The sequence below is a fragment of the Schistocerca gregaria genome, chromosome 5 (genome assembly GCF_023897955.1).
Source record: "Schistocerca gregaria isolate iqSchGreg1 chromosome 5, iqSchGreg1.2, whole genome shotgun sequence".
Lineage (NCBI taxonomy): Eukaryota > Metazoa > Arthropoda > Insecta > Orthoptera > Acrididae > Schistocerca > Schistocerca gregaria.
Window position 1 is genome coordinate 467962201 of NC_064924.1, and position 13903 is coordinate 467976103.

The window sequence follows — 13903 nt, forward strand, 5'->3', positions numbered from 1 at the left end:
ACGTAGGGATTGGAGGTTATGTTGACTTTGTAAAGGGACACCCTCCTCTAGCATTACCTTTCTTCAACAGAAGTAATCAATACCAAAAACATTTTTTTCAAATTTTGAGTACATTAATATTATCTCAGCTGTTTTTCTAAAAGAACTTCAAATGATTTTGTAGACTATGTATAATATTTATGGCTAAAATCCATAAAAAAGAATTACTTTATTTTCTTTGTTACAATCGATATCTACTAACTCTGAATATACAGTTAAAATGACTTTTTCTTTTAGAAACATTTAAAATTACAACATATTTGGCACATTTAAAATCTCTATTATTAATTTTGCAATTTAGTGCAATTTATTAAATTTATTTCTGGATTTATTCATAAAATAAAAATAGAAATTCATAGGAATTCATTTGTCACGAGAATTTGTAAATTCTTTGGAATATTGTTAGTACCGCAGAGTGAAGTGGTAGTGGGCATGCCTCTGATGTGATCAGAACAATGTAATTTGTGGCTCTGTTGAAGTGGAAGCTGAAAAGACAATGTGATATAGAAAAATGTGAGAGAATAAAATTTTGAGTAAAACAAAGAAAAGTCAGCGCAGGATTACTTTGAAATTATTACGTCAGTTGGAACCATGAGAACCTACAGTGTCAAAAATTTCAGCTTCACGAATGAGCCCCTTGAAGTGAAGAACTGGAACCAACTACGAGAAAAGGTGATATGTAAAAAGTTTATTGTAGACTTTACTCCTCTCAAAGTTTATTAAAAGAATTAACTACGAAGACAGTGAAAATCAACAAATGATGTGGGGGAGGGGTAGATTACAACTTCTGGGATGAGATCACACTGGCAGAGTTTATAGGTGGAGGAGTCACACAAAGCCGCACAACTGTGTTTCCTAAAGACAGTGGTAGAACTTTTAACCTTTGTCTCGTGGTAGGATGATTAATCTGGATCTGTTTTGAGGTTGTGCATGGCTATCCTTTCTTCTGCAGAAAGGTTAGTGTTGTTAGGAAGGAACCTGGGGAAGGATGGTGAGGCCAGGTTGGAGGTAAGAAATTCCTAAAGGTGACTAGGGAGTGGTTAGGTGGGAGGTGGGGGAGGATCACAGCTGGATAGTGGTGTGACCTGGGAGAGGCAGGGTTCAACATTGGTATTCAACATAGAATTTCATTCTAATCCATGGCATACCATGCCAATGCAAATATCCTATCACTGGGGCCAGACAAAAACACCCCACCACATCTGCTGTCACACTGAGGATCAACCTCCAACACACCTCTAAGACCTGTTACTAACAGCATTGCATGTCAAATAAATGACAGTCAAGGATCACCTTCTACAGCATGTATTTGACTACATCTGCAATAGCTGGTCTATAGGATTTTGACCAAAAAGTCTGAGGGCCATGCTCGCCACCCATCTACTTGAGATGCACTAGGTAGCATTCCTGCTGTCCACAATGACTGAAGGCAACTATCTAATTATTTCACAGTCAGACATCTTAGCACTCCTTATAACAGACTGTGGGACAACACTAGAGACAAACAGCTTGTGCACCACTATATGTACTGGCATAGCATGAACAGGGACACAACTGAGATGGCTGCACATTGTAAGGTGTGTGGTACATCCCAGCAAACACCTCATCAGCAGTGTCAGTCCACCCACAACCAAAGGGCAGTACTGTTGCTTTCAGGTGATCTCTACAGAACCATTTCAGAAACATATGTGAATGGTACTGCAGATGCAAAGACATATTTCTCGTGTGTGATCTGGATGTCTAACATCTTAGTGGAAGTCACCATTGAGGTATTAGTCAACAAATTCACAATAGATCCCTCCCAGGTCCAACACCAAGTATTGAAGAACTTCAATGACATTACTAATATCTGCCATGTACTATATGCAATATTATCCAGCTCATGGTCTAGTGGCTAGCATTGCTGCCACTGGATCACGGGGTCCCAGGTTGGATTCCTGGCTGGCTCAGAGATTTTCTCCTCCTGGGGATTGGGTGATTGTGTTGTTTTTATCACCTCATCATCATTTGGGTAGTGGCGAGACTGGAAATTGAAATAATGGAACTTGTACAGGCGCTGATAATCACGATGTTGAGCACCTCACGAACCAACATAATCATCATCATCATTCCATTCATATATTAATAGTCCAGTGGAACACCTAGTATAGAGTCACCAAATGGCCTCTGCCTCTCAGGAGACTGACTGTGCAACACTATTAACCACCTTTATAATAACCTACCACATCATTGGTAACGGCACTGTTGAATTATTCCATTGACACCAATCACGAACAGTACTTAATTTATTCAACAGCTTTGGCCATCAACACCATTGGGTATGCAGAACCATCAATGACCTCCAAGAAGCAGCTATGACCACCACAAACAGGAATCATCCGATGACCCATCTACTGAGCCATCCCTATAGCCCGTAGCAGGACAGACTGCTCCCTCTTTCATAGGAAGAGCCCAGCTCAACATCACAACTAACAAGGAAATTTGGCTCAAAAGTGGGGATGGCACAGCCCCATACTCCATACTCCCTATGTCAGCAGACATGTCAACACCAACCACTCTGAGGTCAGAATCATACCTCAACCACCACTATAACATCCACTGCCAAGATACAGAGCAAAGCTAAAGCAGTTCACAGCAGACCACTGGAATCCTCCACTGCCATCCTGAAGTACTCTGCTAGGCTTCACCACTGCCACCTCACCCAGCTGATTCTCCACAGGCTTTGACTCCATCCACAGCACTTTTTGGTAAGTCATTAACTCTAGAATATTTCCCAGATTCATATTAAATAGTCTTGTCTGATAGGCTCTAAATCTTCAGCAATATTCCATGTGTTAATAATGACTGTTGGCAGAATCAAGTAGGTGCTGCACCTCCTGAAAAATATTTATTGTCCAGATCCACAGTTCTTGAACTATTTCATTGTGTGTTCCTGGATAGAAGGATCCAGTATCGACTTGCATGCATGTCTTGCATATGTATAAACTAACTGCATCCAGACTAGTGTTGACTATTTGCTGTGGGATGCAGTACTGTAAGCAGAACAGTAGAATACCAAAATATCTATTATGTTCAGTTGGTGATTCTGTATGAATACACATATCAGCGAGATGTACATTTCAGTGAGAATGCAGTAAACTCAATATGTATGTGGTTTAATGCAAGAACAACCAACACAAAAAATATTGTTTGTGGAAGTCAAGAATTGAAATCTAGAGAAAAGTTTCAAACTTATTTTTGATAATGTGAGTGGAAAACAGTGATCTAAATTCAATTTTAATAAAGCAATCCATCTTGAATGCATTTTACAATAAAGCCTAATCACTTTATTAAACATTAGTACTTTATTCTGCACTAATAAACATGATCATAAATGCCATTATTGGTGTTATCTAAAAGCTCTCTTGTGCTTTTCTGAACTATAATTTTTTGACATTGGACATTTTTGTATTGAATTAGTTTCAGTAACTTTTAGAATTTGATTATTTTTATTACCTTTATTAATTACAAAATATGCATATTTTTGCTGTTTTAGGTAACAGAATAAAACCAGAAACTTGTGTAATTAAAACCAGAGTATGTTCTACATTTCAGTCTTATCCCTTTATATTGGTATAAAAAGAAATAATATTTGATAATGTTGCCTATAATATCTGAAGATCTTCTCCACATGGAATCACTGCTGTGTGTATCAGTTCATAATAGCAAAAGCTGAAACAACTCCTAAGAACTCAAATAAAATATAATTTTCATACTGTAACATTATTCATCATTGCTTTCATCCAATAAGTACCCCACACAGTCTCCTGCTGGTAAAATACCCTATTCTGTGGATGTATAAAAGACACTGATGGCTGTAGGTTTTTGACCTTTTCTGCAGATAACTGTTTAGGTGCCATGTGAATGGGTTGCAAGTTATAATTCAAGAGATATTTGCCTCTTTGGTAGATTTAATATCCTGAACTCCTCTTATGGACTGAAGGTAAAATTTATAGTATTCATTCCCAGGTGAATTACACCTGTATTGCAACCATTTTATCTTTATCCAAGGAACTGACTCTCCCAAAGTGTTTTATCATCAACAAAGAAGGTCACTGAAATTAAGAAAAATGCTGTACTCATGTTCAAGTGCATTTATCAGTGGTTGCCTAGGAACTAATCTGATATATAAATTTTTGCAGTTTTTTTCTGACAGTTGGATGGAGTCACTCTCCATTTGGGTGCAACCAGTTCAAGAACCTTATGGCTAATAACCTCCAACTAACTAATACAGTATTTTTCCTCATAAAATATATTCATGAGCACAACTGAGAAATTACTCTTCATGTTCTAGCCCCTGCAAAGTCACTAAATAGTAGTGCAAACAGAGTACATAGTATTATGTATTTATGATATGACACTGGTTGCCGAGAAACCATATTCTCCTGTACTCATTAAAATTAGGCTTTAGTTACTCTGGAATCAAATAACAATGGCTGGAAACTGATTGAATTTCCTTTTAGCAAAGAACTGGTAATTAAAAGTATGTGCTTCCCACACAAAGACATCCATAAGGAGACTTGGATATCACCAAATGGGCTGATAAGAAATTAAAGTAATAAGATACCTGATGCAAAATTCAGAATTTGTTGACTGCCATGCTATTACAATGGTATTCTGTTATGATCAATCAGTTCCAAAGTGTTTTCATTTATCATCTTATCTCTTACTCATTGTACTAACCATTCCACAGTGTAAGACCCACATTTTCCCTAGTTCTTCTCATCACCACTTTCACTCCTTCACATAATTTCACTGCATCAACATTTGAAAGAAAACTTATCTCCTCACGAACAGATAATACTATGATCAAATTAAAAAGTAAAAAGATACAGTACCTTTCATCTGTTTCCCACTCAACTAATGGTTGTTGTTCCCTTTGGGTCGAGGCACCTGGTTTATTCGGAATTGGTAGTCTCTGTATAGGTATTAGACTGGAATTCTTTTTATATTCTTGAAGTCTGTGATTCTTTTTAGCTTGCTCTATCCTTTGCTCTGAAAATAAGAAGACTTGTGCTGTTTGTAAAATTAAAGTGATATGACAGTCACAAAACTGTTTTATAAGCCTTAGATACAACAAAGCTAAACAGTGAAAAAGGTCAGGAGTGGGGCGTGGCTCTTTTCTGTAGAGCTTCATATCTCAATGCTCCATAGTAGTCACAATAAGCACTACTATTCTATTTCACATTGTTATGCAATTAGTGGACTTCAAACAGTTAGTTACACATGTCCCACACTAAGACCATTGTACAACAAGAATGCTGCATTGGGGGAAGAGAACACAGGTTCTAGATTTCCTGCCAACATATTTCCATTGTGGTGTGGTTAACATGTGAACTACAATGTTGGGGTGAAATGGTGTGGCAACTGGGAGCATACACCAAAGTTGATGTACAAGGAATAGTACAATTCTTGTAGGCAAAATGTCTTAAATTGCACACAGAGGCACCATGACATTCTGGCACTATAGAGACCAAATACAAAGCAGTGTCCAACCATAGTGGAAAAGTGCCAACAATTTAACCAAGGGTGTACATGATGCTGATCAGAAAAGTCCATAGACATTAAAAATTAGAGACAATGTCCAGGCAACTGATGTCCAGGCAACTGAGGAACTGATTTGCAGTGAACACATAATGCATAGTGGGGAGATCACACTGTTGTAGAAATAATTCAAAAGCCAAGATCGCTTAAATACTGTTTACTGGATAACCGGTTTCAACACACTAAAAGTGCCATCATCAGATCTGATTGCAGATTAACATTTATAAACCATTTGGATATAACGATACATGAGGCAGACCAGATGACATAAAATCATTGTCACAAAAAATAAAAGAACAACTGCTCTCATGGTCATTCATTTCATAAGATAAGTAACACTGCAGCCACAGGATAAAATTATTTGGTACATGACCGCTGCTCAACTAACAATGGCCAGCATATCGGTTATCCAGTAAACAGTATTTAAGCGATCTTGGCTTTTGAATTATTTCTAGAACTGATTTGCACTAATCACATAACCTCCAACAATGAGGACATTCACATAGCAGTTCTGTGCCTCTGCAACAAACAAGTGGATTTCTGTTATCAAGGACTTGAATGCGATTAGATTAGATTAGATTGACTAACAGAACGTTCTGCCAATTGTTTATAAAGACTCGTGACTGTTGCAAAATAGTGCCATGTGTCTGTGGCACTTTGAAATGTAGTGCAGCATTCAGTGAAAATTACTTGACCTGCCATAATCATGCATAGCTTACTTTTTGAAGTCTCCTCATAGTTTTCCGTACAGTTAAATTTTATTTTATTCTGTTCATATTCAACACATCAACAAAAGACATTGGGTAGGTTGCCAGCTTTCACCTATCACAAGCCGAAATGATCTGTGGGTCTCAAGGATGAGTGACACCTCTTACAACATTTCTATTCAGGCTTCCCACTGATGTTCTGGCCTACAGTTGTATGAATGAAAATTATACTTTCTGTATTGGATAAAAACTCAAAGCCAGAGAGGACAAAAGCAGAAGTATCATTACTGACACAAGGAAAAAGATTTCTGGATCAAACACAATTACAAATGCATATATCTAAACCTACATCCATACTCTGGAAACCACTGGGAAGTGTATGAGAGAGGGTACTAAGTGTTGTTCCACACTGACCACCAGATGCAATGGTTTTTTCACATACCACTCGTGAATGGAGTGCGGAAAGAATAACTGCTGCAATGTCTCTGTGCATTCTGTAATTAGTCTAATCTTGTCTTCAAGGTCCTTATGGGAAGAATATGTAGGGGACTAAAAAATACCTCTATATTCCTCACTTGATATTTGTTGTGTAGGCTTTTGTGGGATATTTTGCATCTATCTTCACAAGTCTGCCAAATCCAACATTTCCATAATGTTCTCTCACAGTTCAAACAAACCTTGACAACAGTTAAAATATTTAGACCATAATAACAACACAGTTTCAAAAGTTAACAGGAAAATTGGTTTTGTTATATACATGAAATACATGCTCACAAGGATTTGAGTCATTATAGCAATCAGATATCAGATTCTGGAAATAGAATATCCAATGATTTTGAAAATAACACACACAAAAATCACTTTGAACTATTTGGTTGCAAAAATGTCAAAAAATTAAAAAAAGGAAGAGAATTGAATCAAACGGTCAAATGGCAACTGTGAAATAAATTGAAAGTGCGTTATAACATTTATTACGGTTGATGTGTCTGCACCTCATGGTCTTGCAGTAGCATTCTCACTTCCCGTGCACGGGGTCCCGGGTTCAATTCCTGGGTGGGGGGGGGGGGGGGGTCAGGTGTTTTTGCCTGCCTCAAGATGACTGGATGTTGTGTCATCTTCAGCATCATCATTCATCCCTATTACAGTTGGAGGAAGGCAATGGGAAGCCACCTTGGCTAGGACCTTTCTTAGTACGGCAGTGCAGGTCTCCCGCATTGTCCCCTACGCTCCTCGAAGTATGGGACCCCATCATCATCATCATCATCATCATGCTTGGTATGTGGCGCACAGATGCATATAACAGCACAGGTGCTTAATTGACATTTTGTTTTGTCATGACTGCAGACGGGTGCATTTAGGTATGTGTGGGATTGTGTTTGTCAGAATAAATACTAACGACAAATAGTCGTAGTTTGAAAGCTAAGCAAATTTCGATGCTGATGCATATGTATATGCATCATACCACAATCAGCTACAGGTGAGTTATTGTCTTCCCTCACTTCTGTTTATCATTTCCATCCTTTTATATCTACACAAGGTGTGACATGAGCACAGACTGCCATTGATGGCACAAACATAAATTATATGAGTTGATGGTGGCTCAACAGCAAAGCTGAGAACTGAACTCTGGAAGAGGGAATTAAACTCAATGAGCAAGTCAATCTATGGGGAGCAGAGTGTCCTGACACCACCTGAATATGAGCATGAGAATAAGCACAAATTTCACAAGCTGTGAGATGGTCGCAAAAGGAACAAACATCCAGAAAGTGTAGAATAAATATCTTTATTTCTTGTCTATGATCACAAGCTTATTAGGTTCTCAGACTACCAGTTTTTGTCAGCAATTACCATTTACAGATCTGCAGGAAAACATGGGAAAAATAACAAATGTAGCTAGTGGATTGTCTACAGCTTAAAACAATAAAATAAGCCATGATGAAAAGTATTATTGACATACATGTGAAAATTAAACTCCTCCCCCCCCCCCCCTGAAAACTCTTTGCCTTTACAAATGTCTGCTTGTATCTGTGTGTGTGTGTGTGTGTGTGTGTGTGTGTGTGTGTGTGTGTGTGTGTGTGTGTGCACGCGCGAGTGTATACCGGTCCTTTTTTCCCCTTAAGGTAAGTCTTTCCGCTCCCGGGATTGGAATGAATCCTTACCCTCTCCCTTAAAACCCACATCCTTTCGTCTTTCCCTCTCCTTCCCTCTTTCCTGAAGAAGCAACCGTTGCGAAAGCTTGAATTTTGTGTGTATGTTTGTGTTTGTTTGTGTGTCTATTGACCTGCCAGCACTTTTGTTTGGTAAGTCACATCATCCTTGTTTTTAGATATATTTTTCCCACGTGAAATGTGTGGTGTCACCGCCAGACACCACACTTGCTAGGGGTAGCCTTTAAATCGGTCGCGGTCCGGAAGTATACGTCAGACCCGCGTGTCGTCACTATCAATGATTGCAGACCGAGCGCCGCCACACGGCAGGTCTAGAGAGACTTACTAGCACTCGCCCCAGTTGTACAGCCGACTTTGCTAGTGATGGTTCACTGACTTCTACGCTCTCATTTGCTGAGACGATAGTTAGCATAGCCTTCAGCTACGTTATTTGCTACGACCTAACAAGGCGCCAGTATCCGTACTATTGATATTGTGAATCATGTACCATAAAGAGCGACATTCTCCATTAATGGATTAAAGTTAAGTATTCCACCAGCTACATCCGTTTTTCTCAATTCTAATTCCCCTGTCCTGTTCCAGACCTAACGCCAGCCTGCGTGAGCTAAATCGCATGCCTTTCGACCTCCTCTAGTAACACGGTGTTGGCTCTCCTGCCAACCACAAAATTGGCGACGAGGCAAACCATGTTCTTATCGATATTGCCCTGATTTACTTGTATAATGGCTTCGCCACAATCTCCAGATGTACTGTCCGAATTTTATCGCTTACAGAATCAACAGACGCAGGCCTTACTGAATGCCCTTGGACAGCTAGTCTAGGGTCATCGTGCGATGCAACGATGCAGCAGCAGCCACTTCACCGCTTATGCAGCCACAACACGCTGTTGCACTCACTTTTCGACCTTTTGATGCTGCGCTGGAAAGCTGGATGGAGTGGTCATGCCAATTTGGATTCCATCTCGCTGCCTACAGAATTCAAGGTAACGAGTGGCACCCCTTTTTGTTATCGTCAGTAGGAGTGACCACGTACCGCGTGATAGTCAAATTATTTCCCCGACACGACGTAGCAACTCTGGCCTACGAAGAAATTTTGTCTGCATTAGATGCATACTTCAAAGGCAGTCAGTGTAGTTGCAAAAAGGTATACCTTCTTCCGTACAAAACGTACGGCAGGTCAGACTAATCAGGAGTGGGTTGCAACCTTGCAAGGCCTTACTAGGGATTGTGCTTTTGAGTGTTAATGTGGACTCCCTTATTCAGATACTACGGTACGTGACGCAATTGCACAGAACGTTTCTGATGTTCGTATAAGGGAACAGCTTTTGAAACTACTCAATCCCTCCCTTCAACAAGTGATGGACATATTGGATCAGCAGGACACACTTGACTTTGCTCAGGAATCATTTGAAACTTCGCCAGCAGTGTGTCAGGTTAACCGGCCCGCCGGGCGAGCTGCACGGAGCAGTAAACAGCCCTCTCGCCCGGCCGCGCCGCTGCCGCCAGGCTCTCAGCCACGTGTGCCGTGCAGGCAAGCTAATGCAGTGATCAAATCATGCCCGCGGTGTGCTACTAAACATTCGCGTGAGAATTGCCCATCACGCCAAGCTATTTGCTTTTATTGTAATAAAAAAGGACATGTTCAGAGTGTTTGCCAGAAAAAGCTCAGATCAGAAGCTCAAAACCGTTCCAGGCCCTTTGCTTCGCGCCGGAATCGGCATCAAACAAAGGATACTCAGGCTCGTGACACTTCGCCCATAGAAATTCATGTAGTTCATTCCACTCCACCCAGTGCCACTCTCTCTCACAGTGACTGTGTTCGTCCCAAAAATAGTGTGCGTTGACATCGCCGGAACTCCCGTCAAGTCGCAAGTGATTATGTACCTGTGTCAGTTCACATTGCACGAGACAGTCGCTCTTGTCATCAGCAGGACAATAAACTTTTTGTAGACTTGGACATTAATGGCAAAGTGATATCATTCCAGCTAGATACCAGAGCTGCAGTTTCACTGATCAATCAAGACACTTACAAACTGTTGGGCACACCTCCGTTGCGTGCCGCAAATGTTCAGTTAACAAGCTATTCAGGGCAACGTATCCCTGTGTTAGGACAGTGCAGCCTTCTTGCAACATACAAAGGATAAACAAAACTTGTGTCATTTTACGTCCTTCGTTCTTCTTCTGCAGTGAACTTGTTTGGTTTCGATTTATTTCAGTTGTTTAACTTGTCTATAGTAAATCAGGTCCTCTCAGTGAACCAGACTGTGCCTTCAAACAGTGTTTCTCGTCTATGTGAAGAATTTGCAGACATTTTTGCACCGGGCCTCGGTTGCGCTAAGAACTATAAAGCACATTTGGAACTGAAAGTCAATGCGCAACCGAAATTTTTCAGAGCGCATAATGTTCCCCACGCATTGCGTGATGACGTCGCAAAAACATTACACGAATTGGAATCACAAAGTGTAATTGAACATGTGCAGGCTTCTCTCTGGGCGTCACCCTTAGTAATTTTGCCAAAACCTTCCGGAAAGTTGAGACTTTGTGTGGACTTCAAGGCAACAGTGAATCCACAACTAGTGACTGCATCTTTTCCTTTACCCCGACCGGAAGATCTTTTTGACAAACTGTGCCCGGATAAATATTTTTCGAAGTTGGACCTCGCAGATGCGTACTTGCAAATACTGGTGGACGAAGAAGCCCAGCGCATTTTGGTGGTTAACACGCATCTTGGTTTGTATCGATTCAAACGACTGCCATTCGCGTGTGCATCCGCTCCTGCATTGTTTCAGCAATATCTACAAACTGTTTGTGCGTAGGTCCCTACTGCAGCAAATTATCTGGACGATATTGTGATCTCCAGACAGACGGAAGAAGAACATTTGGCCAATCTCAGAACATTATTTCAGGTCTTGCGACAACATGGTCTTCGCTTGCGGAAGGACAAATGTGTGTTTTTTGCTCGGGACTTGCCATATTTGGGACATGTACTCAATGCCCAAGGCATACACCCCAGTCCAACGCACCTCCGTGTCATACAAGACTTGCCGTCGCCGCAGAATTTGAAGCAGCTACAGAGTGTGCTGGGCAAAATAAATTATTACCATTGCTATGTGCCGCATGCCTCTTCCATTTCAGCTCCGCTTCATCGCTTACGCCGTAAAGGTGTTCCGTTCGTCTGGATGACGGAATGCGGCCACGCCTTTCGCCATTTGAAATCGGCGTTGCTTTCCCATACTTGCCTTATGCCATTCGATCCCCAGAAGCCCCTTTTGTTGATGGTGGATGCATCTGATTTCGGGATCGGTGCTGTGCTTTCGCGCAAAGATGGATCGCACGATCGCCCTATTGCCTTTGCATCCAAATTGCTCTCGTCTGAGCAAAGAAATTATTCACAGATCGAGAAAGAAGCATTGGCTCTCGTATTTGCTGTTACAAAGTTTCATGATTTCTTGTATGGTTGTCACTTTACCATAATCACAGACCACAAACCTTTGACATTACTTTTTCATCCGACCAAGCCTGTACCTCCACGTACAGCGCAGAAATTCATTCGCTGGTCTATTTTCCTCTCGCAGTACCGCTACGATATCTTGTATCGGTCCACTGCTAAGCACGGAAACGCCGATGCGTTGTCCCGCTTGCCTGTTGCTGAGGATAGGGCATTCGATTCCTCTGAACTTGCTTGCATGTTCATTGATGCGGAAACCGATGATGTGGTCGAATCGTTTCCGATTGATTTTCATCGTGTAGCTACAGCCACAGCTGCTGACCCTGTCCTTCCTCCCGTTCTGCATTTTGTTGCTATGCAATGGCCCTTGTCAAAGTCACGGATCGGGCACCCGTTGGATCGCCGATTTTTTGCTCACAAGGAGGCACTTTTTGTACGACGTGGTGTGATGCTGTTGCGTTCTGATAATGATCAGTCCAGGGTCGTGGTACCACGTTCGTTACAGTCCTCTATCTTACAGCTTCTCCACCAAGGACATTGGGGTATAGTGAGAACGAAACAACTTGCTTGTCAGCACTGTACGTGGTTTGGAATCGATGCCGCGATTACGAATATGTGCTCTTCTTGCATGGTGTGTGCCGAACAACAATCAGCATCACTGTGGAAATTCTTTCCATGGCCAAAAGCCACTTCCCCTTGGCAACGCTTACACATCAATTTTGCTGGTCCCTTCTGGAATGCTCGATGGTTGTTTGTGATAGATTCATTCAGTAATTTTCCTTTTGTTGTCCGGATGTCTTCCACAATGTCATCTGCCACCATCCAAGCGTTATCCGCTATCTTTTGCATTGAAGGTCTTCCGACAATGGCCCACAATTCATTTCCTCAGAATTTCAGTCATTCTGCAAGGCCAATGGTATTCAACATCCGACGTTCGCGCCGTTTTCGCCACAGCCAAACGGTGCAGCTGAACGATTGGTCAGGACTTTCAAGTCACGGATGGTGAAGTTGAAAGAGTCGCATTCTCGGGAGGACGCATTATTGCTCTTTTTGTCCTTGTATCGCTCTCAGCCCCGAGATGGTCGCTCGCCGGCTGAGTTGCTCCATGGTCGTCATCATTGAACCTTGATGTCTTTGCTACATCCGCCACATCAGGTTCCTGTGCAGCGGCAGACACCTGCTTTTGCTCCAGGCGACGTTGTCTACTATCGCCACTACTGAGGTTCACGCCGTTGGCTCGAAGGGCGCATTCTTCGCTCCCTCGGAAGCGCTATGTATCTGGTTTTGGGGGCCTCTGGTGAGGTGCGTCGGCATCTCAATCAGCTGCGTCTCTGTCGTCGCACAGGATCTGCCGCTCGCCGTCTGCTTTCCGCGACGGTGCCGTCCGGTCAGCGCCCCGGGGACCCGGGGACCCATCTACTGGCTCGCCTCAGCCCCAGGTGTTACCGACGCTGCCTTCCATTTTGCCCCATGGCGATGCGCCGCCGCCGCTGCCTGTACTCCCGCTGGTGACGCCTGCAGTGGACGCGTCGCTGCAACTGCCGGGCACCTCCCTGGGTCACGCAGCCAATCACTTCCCATGACCAGTTGTCCTCCGACATGGAACTCTTGCCCGCTACGGACCATATGTCGTCTTCACCTGTCGGGTGCCCCGGCCCGATGGAGGTTGACCCTCCGGCCCTTCCTGTCTCTCTAAGGGCGCATACACCACATGTTGGCGTGCACCCTGGAGCAGGTTTTCAGGCGTTTCCTAGCTCCCCGCAGTCCGAATGGCAGGGTGCGGGTGGCACAGCCTCGCCTGTTGTTAGGCTCCCCAACTCGTCGCATACGTCAACATGCGGTCCTCCCCAGGGCGGGTGGAAGCCTTATGCCACAACCGTATGCCGATTTGCGGGGGAGGGGGGGAGGAATGTGGTGTCACCGCCAGACACCACACTTGCTAGGTGGTAGCCTTTAAAT

At 42.6% G+C, this 13903-nt stretch overlaps 1 protein-coding gene across 1 annotated transcript in view; it reads right to left on the reverse strand.

Moving 5' to 3' along the window:
- LOC126271926 (protein FAM219A) overlaps positions 1-13903 on the reverse strand; it is a 97984-nt gene that overhangs the window by 17750 nt on the left and 66331 nt on the right. Inside the window, exon 3 of the mRNA XM_049974337.1 lies at positions 4917-5073. Coding sequence (XP_049830294.1) covers positions 4917-5073 — 157 coding nt within the window. The remainder of the gene's footprint in view (positions 1-4916; positions 5074-13903) is intronic.